The 27276-nt window shown below is 42.9% G+C and overlaps 2 protein-coding genes across 3 annotated transcripts in view; both read right to left on the reverse strand.

Moving 5' to 3' along the window:
• The window catches only part of LOC129325196 (uncharacterized), a 43751-nt gene extending 40734 nt beyond the window's left edge, over nt 1–3017 (reverse strand). The window contains exon 1 of the mRNA XM_054972792.1: nt 299–3017. Within this exon, the coding sequence (XP_054828767.1) occupies nt 299–2852 (2554 nt within the window). The 5' untranslated portion in view covers nt 2853–3017. The remainder of the gene's footprint in view (nt 1–298) is intronic.
• A 6982-nt stretch (nt 3018–9999) lies between these two features.
• LOC129325240 (tyrosyl-DNA phosphodiesterase 1-like) overlaps nt 10000–27276 on the reverse strand; it is a 53590-nt gene continuing 36313 nt past the window's right edge. For both annotated transcript variants that reach the window (XM_054972869.1, XM_054972868.1), the window contains 2 exons: nt 26808–26916; nt 10000–10553 (listed from right to left, as the gene is read on the reverse strand). In XM_054972869.1, coding sequence (XP_054828844.1) covers nt 10480–10553; nt 26808–26916 — 183 coding nt within the window. In that variant the 3' untranslated portion in view covers nt 10000–10479. The remainder of the gene's footprint in view (nt 10554–26807; nt 26917–27276) is intronic.

Raw genomic sequence — 27276 nt, forward strand, 5'->3', positions numbered from 1 at the left:
AGCAAGCCATTTGTCCTTCTAGCAAGGAGCTCAGGGGGGGCATAGATGGCTCTACTTTCATATTTTATTCTCTCAACAAGACAATGTGGAGAGGTGAGCTACATGGCAGTGTGACAATCTGAACTTCACTTTCCCAGCTCTTGGTCCAATATGCTAATCACTGTGCAAGGCACTAGCTTCACAGGAAGTCCATTCCAAAGAACGGGAACTGCAACAAATAGAACACTAAGTAAATATGTCAATACCTGTGACACAGACAGCACAGAGAGGAGCTCTCCTGATGTGGGTCCATGCTTACCTTTTATGTGAAGGGTGCCACAGTTGTACTCAGACTTAATTCCTTTTACTTCAGTGAGGAAAAATCTGAAAGGATTCCTCCCATCCAACAGACCCCAAGTATCCTGCTCTTTGACTGATAGCTCTGCAGATCTGTGGCTTTGTAGAAGTTCATCCTTCACCACCTTCTTAGGAGCACAGTCTTCCTCTCTGGCGCTGCCGGCTGCTGCATCTCCTGTCTTTGAGTGGCCTTGGTAATCACCCTCTTGGTCGCTACTTGAAAGATTCCACCCTGAACCTTCTTGAGAGAGTCTCTTTGGTGCTGGCAGTACCTCTGACTCATCATGAGGTGAAGGAGGAGAAAATTTTGTTGCTCGAAAAAAAGAGGGATTAGAGAAATGATTTAAGGAAAACTTATAGGGACATTCGTTTTTCCAGTGTCCTTGTTGATGGCAGTTATAACAGGCATTAGTACCATAAGAACCAAAGGGACCAGACTGAGGATTAAACTTGGGACCCGTAGAAAGAGACTGAGGATTAAACCTGCGACCCTTGCCTCGGCGTGGAGCTTGGTGGAAAAGATGGTGTTTTGTGCCCTTACTTCTTTTCCAGCCTCGGCCGTAGGATGGACTTTGTTGCTGAAGCCAGGGAACTGGTAAATACCTCACTTGGTTTCTGAGGCTCTTCTGCTTTTCTTTATCTTGTAAAAAGAACTGTGTAGCAGTGTACAAAATTTGTTCTGGAGTTTCATATTTCCAATCCTCACCTGCATCTTTAATACGTTGTTGAAGCTCAGGAAGGAGACCATTGACGAACGTAGACACAACCAAGGGGCTCATTCTAGCTGCAGAGGGATCTATAGTGGTATGCTTGAGCATAGCAGCAAACAGTCTAGCTTGAAAGTCATGTGGGTTTTCATCAGTTTCCTGCTTGATTTGTTCCACCTTCCACCAATCATCGGTACCTTGAGGAGCATCAACTAAGGCTTGGTCATGACCTGAGTAGTGTAATGGGCAATTAGTACCTTGATGGCCTTGGGCAGCTGGCTTATGAGCTTGGGCCAACAGGTCTTCCACTTCGTGTGGGGGTAAAATAGTAGACAAAAGTAAATTGACATCGTGAAAAGTTGGGTTATATAAATTAATAACTTTTTCCAGCATATCTTTGAAATCCTTAGGGTCTTCTTGAATTTTTGGGAAAAAAATGGAAAGCTCCATAACATCATCTGGTGTCCAAGGAACTCGAGCTGGATATTCATGGAGAGGCGCCTCTAGAGCTGGAGAAGACGGACAGTCCAAAGAGAATGGGGGGAAATTTTCATCCGTAAACGACATAATACAGCAACTTTTCACGGTCACTTGGCAAGTATTGTGCAAATGGGACGGCAGATGGTGCTGTAGTTCAGACAGCGACAAATCAGACAGCTGAGGGGAGGGAAGAGAAAGAGACCGAGGAGGGATGCAGGAGAGGATGCCAGGAGGGGTGGGGTGAAGGATGGCGGGGGGCCCATTAGGGGTTGGGGAGGGCCCATTAGCAGGTGGAAATGGTGGCGGTGGAGTATGAGTAGCTGGAGAAAGGGAAAGAGGCGGAGACTGTTTCGGGTTTTGGGGAGGTGAATCAGGAGGTGGGAGCTGAGGTTGGGAATGAAAGGGGGTATTTTGGGAAACAGACCCAGGAGAGATAGGAGGGAGGGCAGCAGGAAGCCCATTAGGGGTCGGGAAGAGCCCATTAACCATTGGAAATGTTGTTGGTGGAATATGAGAAAGTAATTTAGGATTTTCAGTAGTTGGAAGGAGGGAAAGAGGCGGAGGACGTTTCGGGATTGGAGGAGGTGAATCAGGAGGTGGGAGCTGAGGTTGGGAATGAAAGGGGGTATTTTGGGAAACAGACCCAGGAGAGATAGGAGGGAGGGCAGCAGGAAGCCCATTAGGGGTCGGGAAGAGCCCATTAACCATTGGAAATGTTGTTGGTGGAATATGAGAAAGTAATTTAGGATTTTCAGTAGTTGGAAGGAGGGAAAGAGGCGGAGGACGTTTCGGGATTGGAGGAGGTGAATCAGCAGGTGGGAGCTGAGGTTGGGTATGAAAGCCGGCCAAAGAACCTAAAAAATGATCAGCTTGCATTTCAGAGGGAGGTAAAGAGGACAGAGAAGGATACAGGGTCTGGCTAGAGACCGGAGGGGGCGCACAAAAGGTCACAGGACAAGAGACAGACTCTTCTTGGATCTCTTTGACTTGTAGCTTAAGCTTTCCCTTAGATTCTACCAGACTAGCTATTAGAGATGGTGGCTGGCGTTTCTCTGCTTCTTTTTCCCAACAGCACCAGTACCTTATCTGGTCATCAAAGCCCATTCTTTCCAAAACCCCTCGGAGATAAGTTAACTTATTAAGATCAAAAGTACCAAGGTGAGGAAACTGCAGTGAAGCATCTTCGTACGTACACCGATTCCAGGCGCGACATAAAATCCGGAGTCGTTTGAGACTCATGCCGGGACCTAAATTTCCAGGCCGACTATAGATGTTTAACATTTGTCCCAGTGGACTCTCCGGGTCGACCTTGCTTTGCCGTTGTCCCATTACTCTGACACCAGGACCAGACCAGACCCAGATGAAATCAAACAAGAACTGCCTTTCTACCCCCCAAAATAGACCTTTAAAGTCCCAGCTACGCACGGTCGGGAAGTTGCAGACCGCAGGCTTATGGCTGAGGCACACCTAAGAGAAAGATCAGCGGGAGTTCCCCATTCCGTTCCCCTCGAGGAAGACTTGGGGTGGGGGCAGCCTTCCTGGCCTCCACGCTGTGTCTCGCCCCGTCCGCTGCAGCAAAAAGGACGAGGGTTAGTGGCGAGAGGAAGATTTAAAGCCGGCGCGCAGCTACCTACGCTCAAAAGCCCTTGAAAAAAGGGGGCGTGTTTGCTGGGTTACTCACAAAAAACTGAATTTCTTTCCGCTCCAGCCGGGACAACAAATTCCCACAACTGAACCGAGAAGACCTCAGAGCGCTTCCCCTTCTCACAAAAAGCAGACAAACATCCGAGTCCTTTGCAAAAGGGCGCTGCAGCGCGGAAGGAATACAATAGCAAACTGCGGGTCCGCGGCGGTAAACTTCCGAATACCGCGCTTCAGGATTGACACTTTCTCTCGCCAATGATGCCGAAGGGGATGGGGCTTCCTCGCGCTTCTCGGCCAATGAAGGGCTGCGTTGCGGTTGCTAGGCAGAAGTTGTATAGGAGTGGCTCAGTTGCTACGCGGAACTTCATGGGGATTCCCCTCGGAGGACGCTTCGCGTGGCATGTGCGCGGCGGCTGGGCAAGCCGAGGAACGAGCCGGGCGCCTTCGTGAGGCGCATCGGAGGAAGCGATGGGTGACGGTGGGCGACAGGGCGAGGAGGGCCGTTTTCGGGTTCCTCAGCCCACTTAATCAACCTGGGCAGGATTCTGAGTAGCCCTTCGGATTGCTCAATTGCGCAATTTACGTAGGTAGTGTAGGGAAAAAAACAAATAGCAGTACCGGAGCGTGGGGGGGGGGGGGGGCGGCGGAGAGGACGACATCAAATGCAGGAAATACAGGCTGAAATGTAGTTATGTCGCTTCACATCAAATCAAGAAAAGTGCGCAGCCAGTTCACCAGTAATGGGTGAGGCTCGCCCACCTTAAAGCGTCTGTTCGCCTTACTGGCTGCCTTAGAATAACAGGCCATGGATCCCTCCCAAGCTCTGATTTTATTTGCGTGTTTGAAGGATGCGGTGGGTGAGAAGAATGGTGAAATCAGTATTCTTGATCAAAAAGAGTCCAGTAGCACCTTTAAGACTAACCAATTTTATTGTGCTACTGGACTCTTTTTGATTTTGCTACTACAGACTAACACGGCTAACTCCTCTGGATCGGTATTCTTGGGTTGCCTCTTTTGTATCCCATAAGAAGAGAGCAAACTGTCCTGAAAAAACAACGATCTGTGAATAACACACACAAGACTGTATTTCACATGTGGTGTTATCCCTAAATTGCAAAGAGTGAATAACCTCCAGATCCACACGGCCAATTTCCATTCTGAGCTTTTAAAAAAGAAATTATTCTTTACAATGGGTAACCAGACAAACAATGGGGGGGGGGGCAAACAATGGGGACAGACACAAGAGTTTATAGTCTTTCAGATAATGAGAAAGTAAATCATAAATAATTTGGATAGTCTGGTAAGTAAATCAAGGGGGCAGGTAAGACAGGGTAGAAGTTATCTAACCCATTTTTTTTTCTATTCCTGTATCCTGCAATTCATTCAATTCATCCTGTAAGTTTTTAGGGCGTGTCATGTTTGTATTTTGGGGAAATACGTAAGAATATTTTAAAATGCTGAGAAAACTTGAATGAAAATGGGCATTATGTAGAAATATAAGTATTTATTAAAATGAAACTGTGAAATTATATTTACAAGAAACAATGAAGGCAAATCTTTATATATATAGAGAGAGAGAGAGAGAGAGAGAGAGAGTTCCGTCTTGCTCTGATAGCAAAGTTGATCAAAAATCTTACATTCTTTGGATATAATGAAGGCAAATCTGATGATATAACCACACGTTCAGTTTTGCTTTCAGTTCTGATTTGAAAGTCCTTTATGTTGCTTTGTCATCTTGTATGATTGTCGTCTTGTATGATGCTCATGCATGAAGCTGTCTTATACTGAGAAAGGTTATTGGTCTAGCAAGGGGCTTTTCTGCACCAGGTTTTTGCTCCAGCTTGGCTTCTTAATTGTATCAGTTTTTCCCCCTTCCTTGCACACAGAATTGTTCCTTTCCCATTTTTTCACCCTGTGTTTTTTCAGACCACTACAAAACTGGTCTGGAAAACCTTGATGAAAAACCAGGAGAGCAAGAATATTGTATAGAAGAGGAAAACCTGATAACAGATCAAAAACCCCATGTGGAAAAGCCCAAGGTTAGCATTATTTACTCCATTGACCTTTCTACATACTTGACTATTTGAAACTTAAGTAATCTTGTTTTAAAACAGGAAGTGTTCTTTATAACAGGAGATTTCCTCCCTTTTATTATTCCTGTCTCCTTGCTGGAATGCAGGATGGTGCCCAAGGTGTCAGCTTGACAACTCCTTGAGAGAAACTATTGATTAACGAGCAGAGAAAGGGAACAGTTTACAACTTAATAATTTCTAATGTGATCAGGCTATTTGCTATACTGTATAAAAACAAAGGACCTCACTATTTTGGAGGATGTAAGCTTGTTTTGTTTTGCAGCATTGAATGATCATTCCAAATAAACTTGTTTTTCCACTCATGGCCTTGAGTGATTCCATCACTCTGCCAAATCAAAATAAGCAGAGGTAATGTAGAAATGGCAAGCAGAAATTCTGCAGTGTACAGAGAGGTGTGCATGTGTGGAATGTAGAGATGTAAGACTTTAAGCAATGAGGATTCATTTACAATTTATATGTTACTGTCAGAATGTTTCTGAAAGCTTGTAAAGTTGGCGAAGGGTTACCTGTGCACACTACAATTGTCTGTGCCTGTAGAATATGTGTTTTCCAATGCTGCCCTTACCATTGATCATCTGCACATGAGTGACATTGGCGCACTTTTCTTGCTAAAAATCAGTAGCAGAGCTGATATGTAAGAGTGAGGGGGAGCTGGATAGATTGTAAGTCTGTTAATGCTAAAACAATTACATTTTTTATGAAAGGTTGCTTTTTTAAAATAAATCAGTATCCCCAGTGGAATGAATGGAAGGTGCGGTGAAGGCTTTCTGTCCTTCTAATCCAACAACAAATTATGGGATTTTTTTTATCTGGACACACAATAATGTCTAGGCAGATACTTGTTCCCCTTTAAGAATGTGATGTTTTAACATGCCAAGGTAAGAAAATAAGGTAGTTTTTCTGGGAGGTTTTTTCTTCCAGTAAGAGAGTTTGTTTTTATTTTGCAGGTTCATGCTGTAAGCAAAATTAGGAGCAAGAGCAATGCCATATTATTAGCATGCAGTATAGACAATATCCGAGTTTGCTGGACCTTCAATGTGCAGGAAATAGCTGAAGCAGCAAAACTGCAGAAGCTGTAAAAAAGCTAGTTAGAACTGGTAAGATAAGGAAGTAAGGAAATTGCACTTAGAGCTGAGAAGCAAACAAAGAATAGAGGCTGGGCTTTGCTTCAGAAAGGCAAGGTATAAAAAGATCCGTCCTGCCTAACTCAGGCAGGGCAGAGCTGTTTTTCTTGACACAATACATAATACTCTGTACTCCATTTATTCCTAGAAGAAAACTTTCCCCTCTTGAGATTCTCCAGCTTGGTGTAGTTATTGGGCAGACCGCACACCAGGCAACATGAGCCTGCCATTTGTGCAACAATGTAATACTTATATTACAGTTTCAGTGACTTCTTAGAAGTTTCTTCTTTGGGGAATGTAAAAAGAGAGTTCATGTATTTGAGATGCAACAATTACTTCTCGCTCACCTGCTCAGGAGGGGTTAAAATGTCTGCTGTACTTCTAGATATTTATTCATTGAACTTCTAGAAGCTGATCATTTCTGTGTTTATTCAAACAGTCTAAAGTATTCCTGCTGTGTTTTTAGGACTCAATAATTTTGTTCATGCCTTTCATTAACACTTTCTCCACAAGGGGTTTCCACGGATGATCAGCAGGCAATCAGCCTTTCTTCATTTCTGTTTGGATTACTTCATAAGCATGTTCCTGCATAGTGCTGTAATCAAGTTAAATAAGAGTGCTCCACTCATTGGTCCAAATGTTGAATGAGCAATATTGCTCTTTGTTCCACTTTTGGATTTTTTCCCTTATGCCTGAAATAAAATTACAGTATTTCAGAACTATTAATATTTCTGCAGTCTTGTTTTTACCTAATTTGAGATTGCTGTGCCCGTTTACCACAGCAGTGCCGCCTTACAGGTGGTGCAGGAGCAGGCCTTTAATGCCAGCCAGGGAATGCCTCCAGTTCTCTCTTCTGGCCCGCTGCACAGTGGAAGCTTATGTAGACAAAAGCATGAACATTCCTTGGGAACGGCAGCTCTGTCAAGGTCTTACCAGCCTGCAAGTGCCTACAGAGGAACTCTGCTGTATGGGAGAGTTCAGTAGTTCCTGAGTCTTTGATGTAAGACGTGGTTTTTCCGATGTAATCCTGTAGAAGCTTCTCACCATCAATATAACATGCAAGGAGAGGAACGCCATCAAGACCCTCAATGCGGATCCAGACATCATTATTCTACCAGCTGACAAAGGCCATGCCACAGTGATTATGAAAACAGAATACAAAAGGAAGGTTAAGGAACTTCTGGACCCTTCCACATATGGAAAGCTAAAACGAGATCCAACCTGCAAAATCACCAGGCTAACAAACACGCTGATCAGGAATTCCTCACTTCATCCCAACATGCACAGTAAACTATGCAAGACAGAAGCACAGCCACCACTATATGGACTCCCTAAAATGCATAAGGATTCAGTCCCACTCCGACCCATCGTGAGTGCCATTGGTTCACCAACATATGAATTAGCTAAACATCTGGACAATTTTCTACAGGACCACATTGGAAAAACCACGTCTTACATCAAAGGCTCAGAACATTTCATCAACAAAATCAGTCCTCTGAAACTCAATCCACGGGACATATTCGTCCGTTTTGATGTTGTATCTCTTTTTACTAAGGTTCTGGTAAAAGACACAATCACACTGATTAATCAGATTTTTCCAGAGGATATGCCTTATTCCACCATTGTCTGATAACCAGTTACTTTCAATGGGATAACGAATTCTGTGAACAGATGGATGGGGTGGCCATGGGAAGCCCTCTCAGCTTGGTTATAACCTCTCAGCCTGGTTATAGAAAACTTCTACATGGAACATTTTGAAAAAACAGCTTGAGAATCAGCACTCCACAAACCTACAGTCTGGTTCCAGTTCGTGGATGATACCTTTATCATTTGGAGCCATGGCAAGGAAGAATTGATGGACTTTTTAAACCACCTCAACAATATCCACCCGAACTCACAATTCACCATGGAGAAAGAAATCGAGGGTAAACTCCCATTTCTAGATACCTTGGTCATCCGCATACAGCCCGGAAAACCCACAACAACCATCGTTCTCCGGCCATGAAAGCCTTCGACAATACAAAAGACTCTACATCTTACAATAGCTCTGCAGATAAGATTAGCGTATCAACCACCGATTCATATGCAAAAGAACCTCCTCAGGATACAGTGAAGCTTCCCCTCATTAGCATTCCACACCCTGGGAAACTCGTACAGGATGACTCAGCCCAAACCCACCTTTCTGAGTAGATATAAATTACCTGCTAACATTTCTCCACACATTGACACTGAGAGAGATCTCTGTCTTTTGGTGCTACACCTTTGAAGATGCCAGTCACAGCTGCTGGTGAAACATCAGGAACTACAATGCCAAGACTACGGCCATACAGCCCCGAAAATCCACAACCACCACCATCCTCCAGCTGTGAAAGCCTTCAACAATATAGCCAATGGACTCTCGCCAGGTCATCTGTACGCTCATTAAGATTGACTAATGTACATTCCAATATTGTAATTCTTGCTAATTAGCCCAAGGGTACAAAATCTCATCATTCATTTGGAGCCCCGAAGAGCGGCAGGTGCAGAGGGGCTTTCACTTTCTGTGTATGTCCTCTTCTGCAGTTAATTAAATGCCTTAGTCTCTCCCTCACTGGACTCTTCATGTGTCTCTTTATTGATCGGCCGGGGACACACGATCCACAGGTTTGCATGGAACATTACTATAAAGGAGAGCTGTCAACTTTGACTTGTTTGCCTGATATGCCTGGTACTAGAACCAGGACATAACCATGCCTTGCTTTCTTCAATATTAGAGCTAGTGTAACATGAGCAGCCCTTGAAGACTATTTGGAAACCACAATTAGTCCCAAATGCTGCTAACTCCTCTTTTGGCAGAAAATGCACTAGGAGAGCATATTCTATCAGTGCTCTGACAATTACACTGGCAACTTGCATGTTTTGAGCCAGTCCAAAGTATATTTCTTTAGAAGTGTGCCTTACTGGAATTCATGAGACTCACTCCTGAGTAATCATGGCTAGAATCAGCTGGCAAAAAATAGTCATACCTCTGAGGAATTTATTTAATTCATCAGCATTAAAATTGAAGCACAGGGTCCATCACAGTATCTTTGTTATCTGTAAGCTAACTCTTAACAGAAGCAGGCTTCATCATTAACATTGGTTTCCACACAAATTAATTATATTAATTCACCATACCTGCTGAACTATCTTCAGCAGGTATGGTGAATTAATATAATCAATTCAGTAATTAGTTATAGTAACTAAGGATGAGAAAAAGAAGCTCAGTGACCACTGCAATATACAACATCTGTTAGCCAAAGAGCCTAATAACATGCATTCTTATTCAGAAGTCCCACTAGTTCAATAGGAAACAATCTAAAAAAGAATTTTGGGTGCCCTTATTTAGAAGTATCACCAGGAAGCATGAAATTAATGCATAGTTAACACAACAGTTGTTTGGCAGATTTTTTTTTATGTAACCAGGACATCTGAGCACTACAGGCAATGATGTTTATGGACTCCACAACTGGACAGTTTTCCATATGTGCATTATATATCTCCATGTGCCAGGTCAACCTTTGCTTTTTCTATTAATACCTCACCTGCTTTATTGACCTGAAAGACTACAGGAACAACAAAATGGAATGGCAGTATAGAATGTAGTCTCTGCTGAAAAGCATTATGTAATGAGTACCATCATTTATGGCAGAACTCCACTTTTACAAGACAGGGGAACAGCAGCACAAACAAAAATCCAGAGTTCATATTTTAATGACAAATATAACTAAGTACTTTTATTCACTTTATTTCAAACTGTATAAAAATTTCCCCTTATTGGGGCTACTATTTTCAGGAAACACAATGTTTTCATACTCATTTACAAAGAAAGCCTTCTGACATCATTCATCTGGGTCTTTTCAAGTTTATAAAATGTAATTTTAAAAGCATTATATTTTCAAGAAGTAGTTACACAGCTGATACCGTTTCCCAAAAAAGCTTTCAATCTAAAATTATTTTTTTAGAGAAAAAGCTTTAATCTGTGTATAAATCTGTATTATTGAAACCACCCTCTCTCCAGGGTTAGTCAGTGGACTCAGTAATAGATGCTGATGTTTTAGCGGGAACTTAAACTTTTCATTTAGGAACCCACATATTTCCATGTGTGTCTGGTGCTTTAGTATAAGGAATGTTCCAAATCCATGGACGATCTGCAACAGAAAGAGAAAAAAACTTAGGGCTGATTGTATCAGCAAAAGGAAAGGAGTTTAACCAAAGAACTGGTATAATAATAAATAATTGGGTTCTACTACCCAGAAACATTATGCAGATCATTTGCAATACCTGGAAACTCAGTTTTAACTTTTTGGAAAATCCCTACTACCTATGACCGTAAAAAGCAATCACGAACAAACAGCTTCAATGTGCTGCCTAAGCATCACTTACCAAATCCATCCATTGTAGTAGCAGGACTTGGCTACTATGAGACCCTTTCTGAGCCACCTACACCCCCTTCTCCAACTGCTACTTGTAGTTGGGAAGGAACCTGAAGTTCAGGAGACCGGAATCTTCACTGTCCAACTATCCAACCAGATAGTTGGTGGGGGGAGATAATGGAGAAAAAAAGTACTAAGAGCTATGTTTTGAAGGGGGGGGGAATGCATGGAGAGAGGTGTAAGAATATTATTACAGCCACAGGACACTTCTAATCTCAATGTATAACTGCATCCACTCACTTCGATATGCCAGCTAAGGGACCTTTCAGCCTCCCCCATGTCAGAGAGTGACTTCCCTTAATGTGCCAATTGTTCACTCCCCATGCTAACAGTTCATTTGCAATCTTTCATAAGTGGAGGGAAATTGTTTTATTTTACATGACCCTTTGGAAGCAAGGAAGCTACTGCCAGGATGGCTGTTTTAATGTTTTGTATTGATTTTACTACATTTTAATACCTGTAAGCTGTCCTGAGACCCTATTTATAGCTTAGAAGCAGTGTATGAATTTTTACAAAATACAGGAAGTGCATGACTGAAAGAAACAACAGAAGTGAATAAGAAGTGGGAGGGGTCCATGTCTCTGTTGTGCTGACTTTGGGGAGGAATGGATTGAAGGATCCTCCCCCCAAGTCTTAGCATACCTAGGAGGCATTGTTTAACTCAAAAGATGGCCTTGTCAATGAGAGAGCCAGTGAGGTGAAGGATGAGTGTGCTGGACTAGGCACAGGGGAGAACTGGGTTGAAATCCCCACTTCCCATGAAACTGACTTGTTGTGAGGGTAAAAAGGGAGGAGGCGAGAGATAGGTACAACTTCCTGACCTGCTCAGAGGAAGGACTGAATAAAAATGCACTGAGTAAATAAACAGCTGCTGCCAGGGAACAAGAGGCTTAGGGAGATGCGTTCAGTGTCTCTTCCTGCAGAAGAGAGCAGTGATAATGGGATTCAGCAGCAATCTAATGCGAGAGAAGAAAAAGGAGCTGAATGTGACCAAGGCCGCTTTGTCTGCAAGATCACTCTTATCACCCAGCCACCCTCCTTCTGTTTTACTTCCCAAAAGAACAAGGGATCACCTTAGTAAAGCACAGTTTGACACACAAAAACATGTAGAGAGAAAATGTTGATGCTGCAACATGCAGTGCTCTCTGTAACCTTGAACAAAGCTCCTTCAGCCTTGGCTAGGAACTCTGCCCACTGTAACTTTGCTTCTGGTAGCAATGAAAGCAAGAAATCATTTCCCTACTATATGCACAAGGACATGACTTTTTTCACAGTTCTATAGCAGGATCAGCATAAGTAGAAAGGAGGAGGCAAACAGTGGGTCTCAATCTTTTTTGTCCGTTCATAAAGCCCTGGGCTGTGGTTAAAGAATGGGTAGTGTAATCGCCAAGCTATTACTTGCTCAAAGATGATCTACTTTTGAGTCTCAGCAAAAACAAACAAAAAGTCCAAGAGGGGAAGAAAAGCTAACAGAAGAACAGTTGGGGTAGCAATTATATACAATGTATACGAAGTACACATTCCTGAGCCAGGGCCAATTTAAAAATTGCAAGTAAAAAGCTACATAATTAACAGCTTGCTCATACTACACAATTGTAACAATGGATCAAGATGTGTAGCCATGTTTGTCTGTAGCAGTAGCAAAGAGCAAGAGTCCAGTAGCACCTATAAGACTAACAAAATTTATGGTAGAGTATGAGCTTTTGTGAGCCATAGCTTGCTTCTTCAGAATGGAGGCTCACCATGAAAGCTCATACCCTACCACAAATTTTGGTCATCTTATAGGTGCTACTGGACTCTTGCTCTTTCCTACAATTGTAACAATAGTGTCAGTGTGGTACCACTGTATAAACCATATTCACTCTTTGATACTGGGTATGCACTACTTGCCCTTCTTCCAAAGCCTTCCACCTACAAAGTGTATTAATAAACCTACTCCTCAAACCAGTGCACCACACAAAAATGTAAGGGGAGGCTTCAGAAGACAAGAAGGTTCTGGCTTTTAACAGTTAACAGTCCCATAGCATGAATACTTCTTACTAGCCCACTTTGTACATGACCAAATTCTGTTTTGGATTAGGCTAGCCCCACAAAGATAACACATTGTTCATATCTGCAAAACAGAAGCAGAATATTAGGCAGAACATTCCTGATTTTTTATCAGCAGATCTTTCACATCCATCCCTAGAACCTTATTACCTATACACCACCTCAGCCATATTAAGATGCCAGTTGTAGCTTGTTAAACAGGTGTCATATAGAGCCTTTCTTTGGTATATTTGGTTGGGGAAATACCTATAGACCACATTTCCATGAGTACCAATGTATCTTTGCAGCAGTGTTTTTATATATTTATTTTGTTTAACATATTTCTGTATGGCACTCTGAAGTTTAAGGCAGCTTCCGGTAAACAAAATAGAACACATTAAAAACTTAGATCTGTTAGGGGGGATATAGTTAAGGTTATGTCGGATATTTTACAAAGGAATATAAATAAAACCCCAGAATTGTTGTTATTATGCATGAACCTAGAGGACTTTGATAAAATGGACAGAGTTATGGTATTTTATATGATTATGGCGGCCAGAATGTGTTATGCACAGTTGTGGAAGACTCAGGAGATACCATCTATGGAAGATTGGATTTCGAAAGTTCTGAATATGGCAGAAATTGACAAGTTAACAAGGAAATTGAAAGAACAAGAAGAACTGGAATATACATTAAGCTGGGAAAAATTTAAGAAATATGTGAAGAAAAAGTGGGACATGAAGGGGAAATTGTGGTCTTTGGATAGTTGTTAAGGGGAGATAGAAAGTCACTTAAGGTTAAAAGGGGGTATATTATTATATTTTAATGGAATAGTATAGAGTTAGAGAGTTACAGTATTATATTAGTATAAATTTAAGAGTAAGATAGTATAATTATTTGGGAAAGTATAAGATTGAACAACAAGATTGTATAGGTAATAGTAAGTATGTATGATATTTTAGGGATGTAACAGAATAGATTTATAATATAGATAATAGGGAGTTAAGGAATAGTATATTTTATATATATACATGTACTTATTATATGGCTATATAATTTTTACACTCTTAATTTAGATAAGTATTATATTATGATAGTTAATATAAGTAAATAGACTAGATGTATATTATATATATTATAGATTTTAGGATATGATATATTCTTTAGATTAAGTTGGGGATGGAAAACTGTTGGGAGTCACCAGAAAAAAGGGGGGGGGGAAGGATGGGGAAAATGCAATGGGGTGGAAAATGGCAATGACTTGTATGTTTATATTTGTTAACCCATCCAATAAAAATTTTTAAAAAAACTTAGATCTGTTAGCTTGCCTGGCCCAATAGCTAGGTTGTTCTGCCTAAAGGCCATTCATTGCCTTTATACTGATGAGCAGGAATTTAAGACTGGGCTTCTCTTAGCCAAGCGATATGGTCTAACCTGCAGCAATACAATGGCTAGCCATAGTCATTAAGGGCCTTGGAAATCTCATGCTGGCCGGACCAGAACTCAATAGCTTCCTTGGCAGCCTTATGCCTCTCTCAAATAATGAAACCCGATGCATGAAAATGACTTAATCTTTTACTCTGAGCCTTTGAGGGAAGGTTTTCTTTTGGGAATTGGAGATCCAGCCTCAACCATGGACTGATTGTTACCTGAAGTCAGGGGTAGGTATGGCCCTAATATCCTACAAAATGGGGGAGGCCTAGCTAAAATGGTCTGCCCATGAAGGCTCATGGATCTTTCTGGATTGCAGAATGTACTGGGGGATTTTAGAATTCCGAACTCAGGCTCTATTGAGGCTGTGGTGGAGGCAGAGTGTACTGACGGCCAGGCTCCGGTATCAGGTTACAGCGTCTCTTCCAGTTACTCAGAATAACAAAGTCAGGTTGTTCAGGCAGGGGTCGGGTCCTCCAGCGATCAGTCTTTCAAGATAAGTCAGAGAGGGAGTAGCCAAAACTCAGAGTCATTCAGGCTGAGGTCAATCTTCCAGTAATCAATCAGGCAGTGCCGGCAGGTCAGCTTCTCAATGTAAACATTGGTCCACGCCCCGAAGCATCTCTCCGGAGGCTTTATAGTCTGCATGCCCATACATCACACACCCAGCCGGCTTCTCAGGCACAGTCTTGTAAAGACTCGTCTTCACTGTCAGCAGGCACCTGCCTTCGAGCCACCAAGCGTGCACTGTGCCTTTTTGCTTGTAATTCTGCCCTTAGTCTGCGTCTACAGTGTTCCAGAGGCACTGGTGATCCTTGAGGGCTGGGAGCGGCTAGCTGGGCTTCACATGCTGGGTCAGAGCTGGAGGATGGAGTTGCTTCTGACCCAGCTTCTGGCTGTAGGTCCTGGCATGCCTGCTCCTCATTCCCCTGCTGGTTGGCTCCTGTCGACCCTGGGCTGGTTAAGTAGGGCCCCTTCTCCTCTGAGGAGCCTTCAGTGTCACTGAGCCCTGGCTGCACCGTAACACACTGAATCTGAAGCTTCTTGATGCTATCGACAAGATTGCTCCTTGCCAACCCCTCCATCCCTTGCAGCGGAAACCAGGCCCATGATTCACCAATGAGCTGGGTGATCTAAAAGGACTGGAAGATGTTTGCAAAGATGCTGACAGAAAACTCGTGCTGAATCTGATAGAGCATGAAACAGTAGTGACAGCAGCAAAGATTGCTTTTTTGAAACTATTGCTTCAGCTAATTCATGTCCATCCCACCTGTTTAAGGTATCTCGACATCTTTTGACCCCTAAATCTGAACAATTAAAGCTGGTTAAAGAACAATTCACAACAACATATTTGCAACGTTTTTGTGCTGTTAAAATAGCTCAAATATGCTCAGATCATGTAACCTGTAATACAGGTGAGCTGAAGTAATACTTAACCACCATCTGGTCAGTTTCTGAATCATTTTGACCCGGTCATAGTGATGGATATTGACAGAATACTAGCACCTGTGAAGGCCACTACTTGTACTCTGGATCCTTGCTCATCCTGGCTCATAAAACCATGTAAAGACCATATAAAGGAGTCCTTGATCAGGCACTAACTGAAGGCACCTTCCCTTAGCCTTAGACAAAGATGATGTAGCCAGTTATCGCGCAGTCTCTAATCTGCCCTTTCTGGGCAAAGTGATTGAGACAGCAGGAGTTGGCTAACTCTGACCTTCTTGGACATCTCTTGTACTTTGGTTTTAGGCCAGGCTATGGGGTGGAGATGGTTCTGTTGGCCCTAGTTGATGATCTTGACCTGAATTTAGACAAAGGCCATGGTTCCTTGTTGCTCCTCCTGGGTCTTTCTGCAGCCTTCAACAAAGTAGACCACACCATCCTGTTTAGGTATTTGGAGACAGTAGTAAGTATTGGGGTGGGGATGTGTGTTAGGACTTGTTTAAATCATTCCTTATGGGACAGGCTCAAAGGGTTCCTATTGGAGACCAACTATACTCAGTGTGGGAATAACAACAACAACAACATTCGATTTATATACTGCCCTTCAGGACAACTTAATGCCCACTCAAAGCGGTTTACAAAGTATGCCATTACTATCTCCACAACCACTGTTCCCGCTGTGAGCTCCTGTGCAATAGCGCACTAATTTTAACACCCCAACACACAATTGAGAAGCCCAGCACATGCCCCGCCTTGGTGCTGCCCCAGGCTTGTGCGCCTGGAGCAGCCCCGGCTTCCGTGTTTCCTGCCTGGAGGGCCTAATGCAGCCTCAGCCATGGCACAGAGGAAGGGAGAGCTGCAGGAGGTGGCAGTGTGGGGCGGCCAGCCTCGCAGGCTCTCCGCCATACACTTGCAGCCCCGGGACCCAGAGGAGGTGGCAGCACGGGGCGGCCAGCCTCGCAGCCTGTCCGCCACATGCTCGCAGCCCCGGGACCTGGAGGAAGCGTCGGGTGGCCAGCCTTCTGGGCTCTCCACTGCATGCTCACAGCACCAGGACCCGTAGGAGGCAGCTGTGGCGTGGCGTGGCGTGGCCGGCCTCATGGCCTGTCTGCCGCTTGCTCGCAGCCCCGGGACCTGGAGAAGGCATCGGCATTGGGTGGCCAGCCTTGCGGGCTCTCCACCACACCGGGACCTGAAGGAGGCAGCGGCGGCGTGGGGCAGCTGGCCTTGCGGGTTCTCCGCCACAGGCTTGCAGCCCTGGGACCCGGAGGCAGCTATGGCATGGTGCGGCCGGCCTCACGGCCTGTCCGCTACACGCTTGCAGTGCTGGGACCCGGAGGCAGCTATGGCATGGTGCGGCCGGCCTCACGGCCTGTCCGCTACACGCTTGCAGTGCTGGGACCCGGAGGAGGCTGCGGTGTGATTCTCTGTTCTCTAAAAATTAGCTGACCAACTGGAGATATATTTTGCTGGTCAATCCAGCTCCTTCATAAGCAGTCAGATTTTCTGATAAAGTTGGCACCATCTAACGGTAAGTGACTTCACAGTCAGGGGACATAGGCACTGAGTGTTTTTACATACACAGTTTAAAAAGAAAAAAACATTAAAAGTGTAGAATCTCTTCCTCTCATATATATATTTTTCTTTTTCTTCCATGTGAAATTGAGAATAAACTTTTACTGTATTTTCCCCTAATGTTGGTAGTGATGCTGGCGTGCCAAGTAGATAAAATTTATTTTGGTCCTTTACAGTGCAATCCTATGGAGAGTTACTCTAGTCTGAGCCTATTAAAGTCAATGAAATTATACTTGAGAAACTTTCCACAGGATTTCACTGCCAATCTAGCTTGCAGGCAGACAGTTGCGGATCCTTGCTATAGCTACGGTTGTCTTAGTTTCTGCCTTTCCTAATGAGATCTCCTTAATGTGTGCCCAGTGTTTGAACTGTAATTGACCTATGTTCTTCTGTCTTCATTTTTTGTATTTGTACTGAAATATTTGTTTCCCTTCTGCTTTTGAGATACATAGAATGTTTCACGGCCACATCCTTAGAGAGATCACTCTCATGGTTTAGAGAAGCATAAAAAATGTTCTTATGGTGGAGTCCCCCATCGTGCAGAAATTGATTGCACCTGAACTACAACCTGAAGGCACCATAACTGATTGGTTAGAGTATACAGCAACATTGCTGGTATGAAAAGGACCTCAATCCATTACTCAGAGAACTCGCATGCGAACCTGCCTTGTCAGACCCTTGGTCTACTTTTTTAACTGGAGAAGCTGGGGATCAAACCTGGGCCCCGCATCAAGTCTGCCCCACATTGTTACCCTGGTATAAATGTTAAGGAAATTAGGTTCGCGTTTCTTAACACTTTTAGCCCTGTATCCAACTTCTGGTTGTTTTCAAATTTCTTCAACCCATTCCCTATTGCATTATTTACTGACTTGCACTGTGAAATCTGCCTTGAGTCTCAGTGAGAAAGGACTGAGGCTTTTACTGCAGCAAACTAACACGGCAAACTGACTCCACACCAAAAGGAGATGTTTACATTTACTAGCAAAGGAATGTTTTGGTTGCCTCCCCGCTAATTGCATCCTGTCCCCTTCTGATATATGTCTCCTTCTCTCCCCTATCTCCCCTCCTCTGCTGTATTTGACCAGTTGGGATCATGCATCTGATGAAGAGAACTTGATTCTCGAAAGCTTATGCTACAATAAAATTGGTTAGTCTTAAAGGTGCTACTGGACTCTTTTTGATTTTGCTACTACAGACTAACACGGCTAACTCCTCTGTAGTTATGAATGGATTTGTAACACTGTTTGAAGAAGTAAGAGGCACGTGCACTTTGTAAATGAAATATTTATTATTATAAGAGAGATTTTGCACATTTTGTTGCTTCCTGCAGGGAATTTTCCCTTCTTCTTTCCACATTGGAAGATATGGCAAAATCCAAACAAATTTATCTGACATGCAGATAAACTTATACAGACAGGCATTTTCACCAGATGGCTAGAAGCTAATAAAACTCAGAAACTTTTAATGGAGTATGTCAAAACTGATCCATCCCCATTCAATGCAGGTAAATGCAGGCTCCTCCAATATATCAACCTCTCTAACCAACATCCCCTTTGCCTTGTTTGGATTCAGTTTCCCCTTGTTTTCCTTCTATCTTTTGGCCACAGTTACCATGCAGTAGCCCGATATGGAGCTTACAGTCTGGAAGACTTGTTTAAAGATACGCATAAGTGGGTGATGGCATCCGATACCAATGCCTCAGGCAATCTAATTCAAAAGTCTTTTAATCAAATGGATTCCGGTTTTGGAAAAGGTGCGCTCAAAACTTGCAAGTTGCTGCTCACAAAGTAGATTTCTGGCTCACAACACTGCACTGCTTAGAGGGAACATTGAGGCTCTCGTGGCCCTCTCCCAGAGGAGCTCTTTCAGTCCAAGCTTTTGGAATAAATTTTCGGAAATGTTCGCAAGTTTGAACATTATGCCCTTCTCCCAAGCATTCTAGACAAACGGAGTGCCCATCCATTTTCGTCATCTTCGTTGCACAATTGGAGCAACATTTAAAGAGTGCTTTTTCAGCCATTCTCACCCAACTTTCTCTTTCTTTCTTCCAGATGAGGCATGAAGCAAGAACCTTCCTGGCTGGCGGCGAAGAAGGAACTGAGGTTGAGGGGGTGCTGCCTCCAGTGGCATGTGCAATGGGAAATGCCCACTGGGGAGCCAGGTGCCCCTAGCGGATTTTAGTTTTAGAACCTTGCCGATCGGCAGGCTTGCGCATGTGCAGTCCCATGTAGGACTGCACTAGAAGAGAGACAGTGAAACAGACGATACTGGAAACACTGTTCTGAAATGTTCAGGAGGGCATTTTTATAGAACTGTGTTAAAGTGGAACACTCTAGATGGTCACCTTAACAGGACAGTAGTCAATTGCCCTGATCTTCTACTGCATTATAAATCCACTATATCTTGCCTAAGTAGTTGTGATTTGCACTGCTTATTAATTCTGTAATCCCAGCCAAACTGCATGGTTCCCTGGATGTTGTATGTTGTATGATTGCCCCATTTCTTTATTCTGTAATCTCCCTTCAGTCTCAGTGAGAAAGGCAAGCAGATAGCTACCTACCTACCTACCTACCTACCTACCAACCAACCAACCAACCAACCAACCAACCAACCAAATGGTTTTCTTCTGATAAATCTTTAGGTTATTTGACTTCTACATGTGCTTTTGTTTTTTTAGGCATGGGTGGAGGGCAGAAGGGAAAGAAGAGAGATAAAGAAAAGGCAGAGCCAAAATCAAAGCTTTTCCTTGAAAAGAATCTCTCAAAACACTCTGGGATTTTTCCACTTACATTCACCAGCCTTTGAAACCCCAGCCACCATCAGAATTACCATGTGAACAATGAAAGGCTAAAATCATAACTCAAAGAAAAGGGAATGGAACAATGGTTTCCATCTGCCTGCATCCTGTCAAAAATGCTACAGTCACAGACTAAATTGCCGTATCATTTCATGCTTCAGTATATTAATCTACTTCACAATGATCAATGAGACATTTGACTGTCACGCACAGCAGAGAAGGGGGAAAAAGCACATAATAGCAATGTAGCAATTTGTTGTTTTTAAACAGACAAAGCCATGACAGATCAATTTCTGAATTTCTGCATTTGCAAAATTTTCTATTATCAAATGAAGGAAGGGAGGGAGGGACCAGGTTCCAAGCAGCTTCTCTCATAACTAGGAGATGCAGATGGCTTATCCATCCTTTAAGACTCAGATCTGGGCAGTACGCATTAAGTATTTCATCATTTACTTAGCAGAGCCCACGAGTAAACAGGACAAGAGCTGCAAAGGGAACTTTCAGCACAATCCCGCTCTTTTTTTTTTTTAATAAAATTTTTATTGGAATTAGAATCATTTGATTTCACATTACAATCAATTCCCATTTCCCAATTTCTAACCCCCTCCCTTTCCCCCTTTTTTTGTAGACTTCCAACAGTTTTCCAACCCTTTGTCCCTTTTCCCTTACTCATTTTAAATTCATCTATCTAACAAACATATACTTTCCCTTTAATCTAAGCAATAATTCTTTAACTATTTTTAATACTCTGTACCCTATCTTTAAGTCCCTTCTTCCGTATTAGACAAACAATTTGTCCCTTTTTTCATAATTTCCTGGTTTCAAATATTTCTATAAACCATATACCATATAAACCATATAATCCATGCATTCATATAAGTCAACCAATTTAACTTATATTCTGTATATTACTTTTTCTACATATCTTGTCATCATTCTACTTTAGTTATATTTAATTATATTATTAATTTCCTTTCTTTAATTATACATCTATATAACTATCGTCAAAAGTTATCAATCAATTTGATCCATATATTTCTTCAGGTAGACTTATTCAGTTTAACATGTTACACGATTATACCAGAAACAATATTAATTAGTCGGTCCTTATAGTTAGTTATTTTCTATTCATATTCTATATATTTTTCTATATATAACAATCTAACAAAATAGCTGCTTAGACATTTTCATTTCTCTCTCTACCCTCCGGTAAAGTCACCCCCCTCTACATTTTGTCATGTTTCAATAGTTCTCAAACTGCCACAGTTCTCCTCCCACCTCCCATTTCTTCAACACATGTTGCTTCAGCTTCTCCCAGTCTGTGTTGAACTGTCCTGGGTCCAGATTTCTCAATTTTCTTGTCATTTTGTCCATCTCGGCCATATACAGCAATTTGTAAGTCCAGTCCTCAATAGTTGGCACTTCTTGTACTTTCCATTTTTGCGCATACAAAAGTCTGGCCGCTGCTGTCATGTAAAATAGCAATGTTCTATATTGGGCTGGAATGTTCTCCATTCCCAAGTTCAGTAGCAGGAGTTCTGGGTTCTTATTAATTTGAAATTGTAGAATCTCACTTATTACTTTTATTATTTCTCCCCAGTACTGCCTAGCTACCTCACACGTCCACCACATATGGTACAGAGAGCCCTCATGTTTTTTACATTTCCAGCATTTATTAGAAGTGTTCGAATTCCCTAGCACAATCTTCTTTGGTGTCATGTACCAACGATAGATCATTTTGTAAATGTTCTCTTTAATATTAGTACACGTTGTAGTCTTCATTGTGTTTTTCCACAAGTGTTCCCATGCCTCCATTGTTATTTCTTTGTTAAAATTTATGGCCCACTTCACCATTTGTACTTTAACTATTTCATCTTCAGTATACCATTTCAACAGTACTTGGTATACCTTGGAAATTTCCTTCTTATCCTCTTTTAAAAGTGTCTGCTCTAGTTCCGAATTCTCTGTTCTTATGCCTCCCTTTGCACAGTCCGAGTTGTAGAGATCTCTGATCTGCCTATACTGAAACCAATCATAGTTGGGTGATAACTCGTCCTGTGTCTTTATTTTAAGTTTGGAAGATTCTATTCGGGTTATCTCCTTATATGTTAAACACTGTTGCTCAGTATCGACAGCTCTCGGATCTATTACTTCATATGGAACCACCCACATGGGGGTTCCTTCTTGTAGAAAGTCTCTGTACTTCTTCCAAGTTGCAAATAGGCTTTTCCGTATGTAATGATGTAAGAACATAGAGTTCACTTTTACTTTATCATACCATAGGTATGCATGCCATCCGAATATTTTTTTATATCCCTCTAGGGCCAATAATTTCTTATTCTTCAGCGTCATCCAGTCTTTCAGCCACACTAGGCAGATTGCATCATAGTAAAGTCTTAGATTGGGCAGTTGCATTCCGCCTCTTTCCTTTGCATCTTGTAAAACTTTCATTTTCACTCGAGGCTTCTTGCCTGCCCAAACAAAGTCTGATATTTTCCTCTGCCATTTTTCAAACTGCTTAGAGTCTCGGATAATTGGTATTGTCTGTAACAAAAACATTACTCTTGGTAACACGTTCATCTTAACTGCTGCAATCCTTCCCAACCATGACAAATTCAGTCTATTCCATTTGATCAAATCTTGCTCAATCTGAGTCCATAATTTTTCGTAGTTATTTTTGAATAGATCTATATTCTTTGCAGTCAGTTCAACTCCCAAATATTTCACCTTAGTTGTTACTTCACAGTCCGTTATTTCCATTAACAGTTGCTGTTTTTGCTTAGTCATATTTTTGCATAGTATCTTTGACTTCTTTTTGTTAATATAAAACCCTGCCAAATCTCCGAACTCCTTGATCTTCTCTATCACTTTTGGCATATTCTCCATTGGGTCTTCCACAATTAACATTATATCGTCCGCAAATGCTCTGACCTTATAGGAAAAGTCTTTTATTTTTATTCCTCGGGTTTCTTCATCTTGTCGTATTTGTATCATCAGTATCTCCAATACCAAAATGAATAACAGCGGAGACAACGGGCAACCTTGTCTTGTTCCTTTGCTTATAGTCAATTTCTTAGTAGTCTCATCATTCACCACAATTGCTGCATTCTGGTCTCTGTAGATTTCTTTAACTGCTCTTATGAATCTTTCTCCCATTTGTAGCTTTTCCATAGTGGCAAACATAAAGTCCCAGTTCAAATTATCAAACGCTTTTTCAGCATCAACAAAGAAGAAACCAACCTCTTTGTCACAACACTTATCATAAGCACAATCCCGCTCTTGTGGCACACTTGCATAAAGGAAAGTTTTCTGGTGCAGCACAAAGCCATCAGTGAAAATAAAAATTACACCAGTCCTGGGCTGCCAAGACAAGGCTACTCCCCAAATACCAAGCTCCAGTGGCACTCCACCAGAACGAGGAAGCAAGGAGGGAAGTTGGGCAGGGTTGAGGAGTAGCTTGGGATGTTACACTTACAAAAGGGGTAAAGTAAATTAACGACTCCAAATGGAACCAATACAGAGTCCCAGATGGCTGCTCTCCTCTTCCCACACAAAGGACCTCAGTGAGGAAACAACTCAGGTAGCAAGGGGCTGCCTGTCTCTGTCCCTATACATAGAAAATTATGGAAGCATAAAAGGGGACTCTGTGCAAAGTGCCCTTTTGCGCAACTCCATCACTAAATAGCCAACCAACACAGGAAGGGCAGTTGCCCAAGTGATGTGAGCTCTCCAATTATTCAGGTCTCTGGTTTTGACATGAACATCCACCAGGACCCTCAATTCCACTGCTGCAACTGGGGCTGTTAGAACAAAGTACCCCACACATCCAAAAGGGGAGGCTGACTGGGAAGGAAGAGCCCTTATCAGGAGTCATATTTTATGGTCACCCACATTTCTTCCCCTCTGCCCTTCGGTCACCCCAAGGTGTAATTGGCAATCACCTTCATGGCCACAAAGTGCTTTCTTTCTCTGCAGTTCAGAGACACTGAACTGACCTCATAATCCTTCTTCACTCACAAGCAACTTTTCCCATTTAAAGGTTTCTAGGAGGAGCTGTACCCACATGCTTGAGAGTGGATGCACTGAGGGGTCACCAGGAAGCATCTTGCTGAGGGTCTCTTAAAGTCTGGCACAAGCCCAGCTATCCTCTTGCCTCTTAACAAACAACCAAGCAGGTGTCATACATGCACAGAGAAAAGGATGTTCCCCGGTCAATGGCATGAAGGCCTCCACAACAGGGTCTGTCGCAGCAGTGACCAGTGGGAGGCCATCTGTTAGTATTTGACATTGCCACTGCTTCCCTTCTATCAAGCTGTGCTTGTTCTCATGACAAGAATCACCCTCCTCCTTGTTGCTCAGCTCAGCTCAGCTCATGGAAGGCGCACGCTTTAAAGGGAGTGGGTCATTCATCACAACACCCGAAGTGAAGGGTCTACATCTAACCCATGATCTTGCCACTGTATCTCTAGCGAGTGCTAAAGAGAGAATCCCAGCAGCTCCATGTCCTCCTAACTCCCTACCCTGGGGACCCCTGGCACAAGGAACCACCCAGTGGGGTTCACAGGATATGAAGGATGGGTGAGATAGCCAACATGGTCTACTGAGATAACAACCAAATCAACGTGATGGGAGGCACTGCTGAATGGGATGAAAAGGGCTAAGCAAAATGGGAAGTACCCGGGGGTCTGAATCAGGGACTTATTCTATCAAGTGTGAGAGGCTCTTCCCACGGCTTCTCCCTTCACTAAAATGATCACTGGGACACCTAAGAAGTGTGATTTTCCATCTTCTACAGATGGACATCTATCCATCTAGTTTCTCATTGCGTTGCTCTTTTCTAGAGCTGCCAGTCAGCAGACAGTACTGCCTCTTTTGAACTGGCGGTTGCAGAACATATTCTTCCACATGGCTCCTTTTTTCCCTTCTCTCACATATGGAACATATGAAGCTGCCTTACACTAAGTGCCACAGACATCAATAGAAATGTGACAGGTGATGTTAATACTGCATGCATGTGGAATAATTTCATGTCGCAGTGGCATCCAAACCCTTTTCTTGAGAAGGTCCTGGGCTCTACATGCAATCATCCTAACTGCTGTGCCCTGAGAAGTGTTGTCTATTCCTGGGAGCATACTTATGCGTCGTGTGGGATAGCAGAACATGTGGTATAAGTTCTGTAGAACCATAATGACATTTTAACCATTGACAAACTGGTGCGCTTTTTTGTGTGCATAAGTACTGTGGAATTGTTGTCAAAAATGTAACTGCGGGAGGCAGAGTTGCTTGGGCTGCTGTGGGAGTGGCTGTCTATTATGATGTTATTGCTTGTTCCGACTGGTGTTGTTTTGGTTTTTGCGTTTTCTGCTGAAAGCACACAGGATCTCTAATAGAACACACAGGGGTGAGTGTGCTGCCCAGGTTACAGAAAAGCCTAAGACCGAATGTCTAATATTTGTTCGCTACATTTTTGTGCTACTCTTCTCCAGAGGAGCCGCCCAACCCGTTAGCCAGCCCTACATCCAGAAGCAAACAACATAAAATGACATTGTCTTGAGGTGCTGAAAGTGTCTCTGAGGCAATGTTTCATTGGCAGGAGATTATAATTTAATTTATTTAATTTATTGCATTTCTAGCCCGCCCTCCCCGAGGTGGTTCCTCACTACTGGCATAAGTGTCAGTGATGCCCCCATCCATGTCTGGGAGCCGTATTCCCAACCCTGTTGACACATGGCTCAAATACAGGACCTCCGTTTTTGTAGGGTTCAAGCTCAGCTGAGTGCTTCAACAACCCAGTCATAGCTTCCAAAACCCTGGCCAGCGCTGCGGCATCTGGTCACTTATCTAACACTAGATATAACCGGGTGTCATCTGCATATTGATGACACCCTAGACTGAAACTCAGAGCCAGCTGGGCGAGGTAGCACATATAGATGTTGAATAACATCGGGGAGGGTATTGCCCCTGGAGGACGCCACATACCAGTGGGTAGTGTGGTGAAGTCTGCTCCCCAAGCAGCTCCCCTCTGTCACCAATTGTGGAGAAAGGAGATCAGCCACTGTAAGGCCGTCCCACGTATCCCCACATCAGCCAGGCGGTGGATCAATAACTTACAGTCTACCGTGTCAAACACTGCCATGAGATCTAATAACAATAGCAGTGCTGACCCATGCTGGTCCAGATGTCTACGAAGATTGTCTGTCAGGGCAACCAGTGCTGTCTCCGTCCCATGTCCTGGGCAGAAAATGACTGGAATGGACCCAGGATGGAAGCATCTTCCAGGAATTCCTGCAGTTGTTCTGCCACCGCCTGCTCAATTACCTTACCCAGGAACGGGAGGTTTGATGCTGGGCAGTACTGGACAAGTCAGTGGGGTCCATGGATAGTTTCTTCAGGAGAGGCATCACTGCCTCTTTCAAGGCTCCAGGAAAAATCCCAGTGCCCAATGACAGATTAACAATGGCCTCCAACAGGGCCTGGAGTCCATCAGCGATGGATTTCACCAGCCATGACCGATAGGATTTTTAAGGGTTGTGATTGAAAACTGCCTTGAAATTGCAAAAGGCAGGATATACATTTTAAAATACACCTTGAAACTATCTGGTATTATGAGCAGAGAGATAATTTTCGTAGCCGAAGCTTCATAGCCGAGCAGGAATTATCCAATTTGTTTTCTGCAACTGAGAAGGATGCCTTACCTTTGCTTTCATACTTCTCTGGAGGTAAATCATAAGGTACAGGAAACGATGATGCTGGCTCATCAGAAAGCAGGTTCTCCTTTACTTGGAAAAAGCCTGTATCCAAGCCCTGTGACAAAATGCAGAGAAACATGGCCTTACATTCAAGCGATATTATTTTGCTTCCTTTAATCAGAAAACAGATAGGACAGCAAAGATGGCTTTTGTTACATCTATCACGCCCCAATGTTCCAGAGATTGATTTATCTTATTTACAGTCGGCCTTTCTCACTGAAACTCAAGATGGGTTACACAATGTAATTCAATGCATTCAGTAAGACCATGAATCTATTAAGCAATGTAACCAGGACTGCAGAAATTTGAAACAGAGCTGCTGTCCGAACAAAGCATAATTATTAAACATATCATGTGGAATAATGAAAAGCACATTATTACATAAGCAGAAACACGATGAATTTTGCTGGATCAA

The sequence above is a fragment of the Eublepharis macularius genome, chromosome 2 (genome assembly GCF_028583425.1).
Source record: "Eublepharis macularius isolate TG4126 chromosome 2, MPM_Emac_v1.0, whole genome shotgun sequence".
In the NCBI taxonomy this organism is placed as follows: Eukaryota; Metazoa; Chordata; class Lepidosauria; order Squamata; family Eublepharidae; genus Eublepharis; species Eublepharis macularius.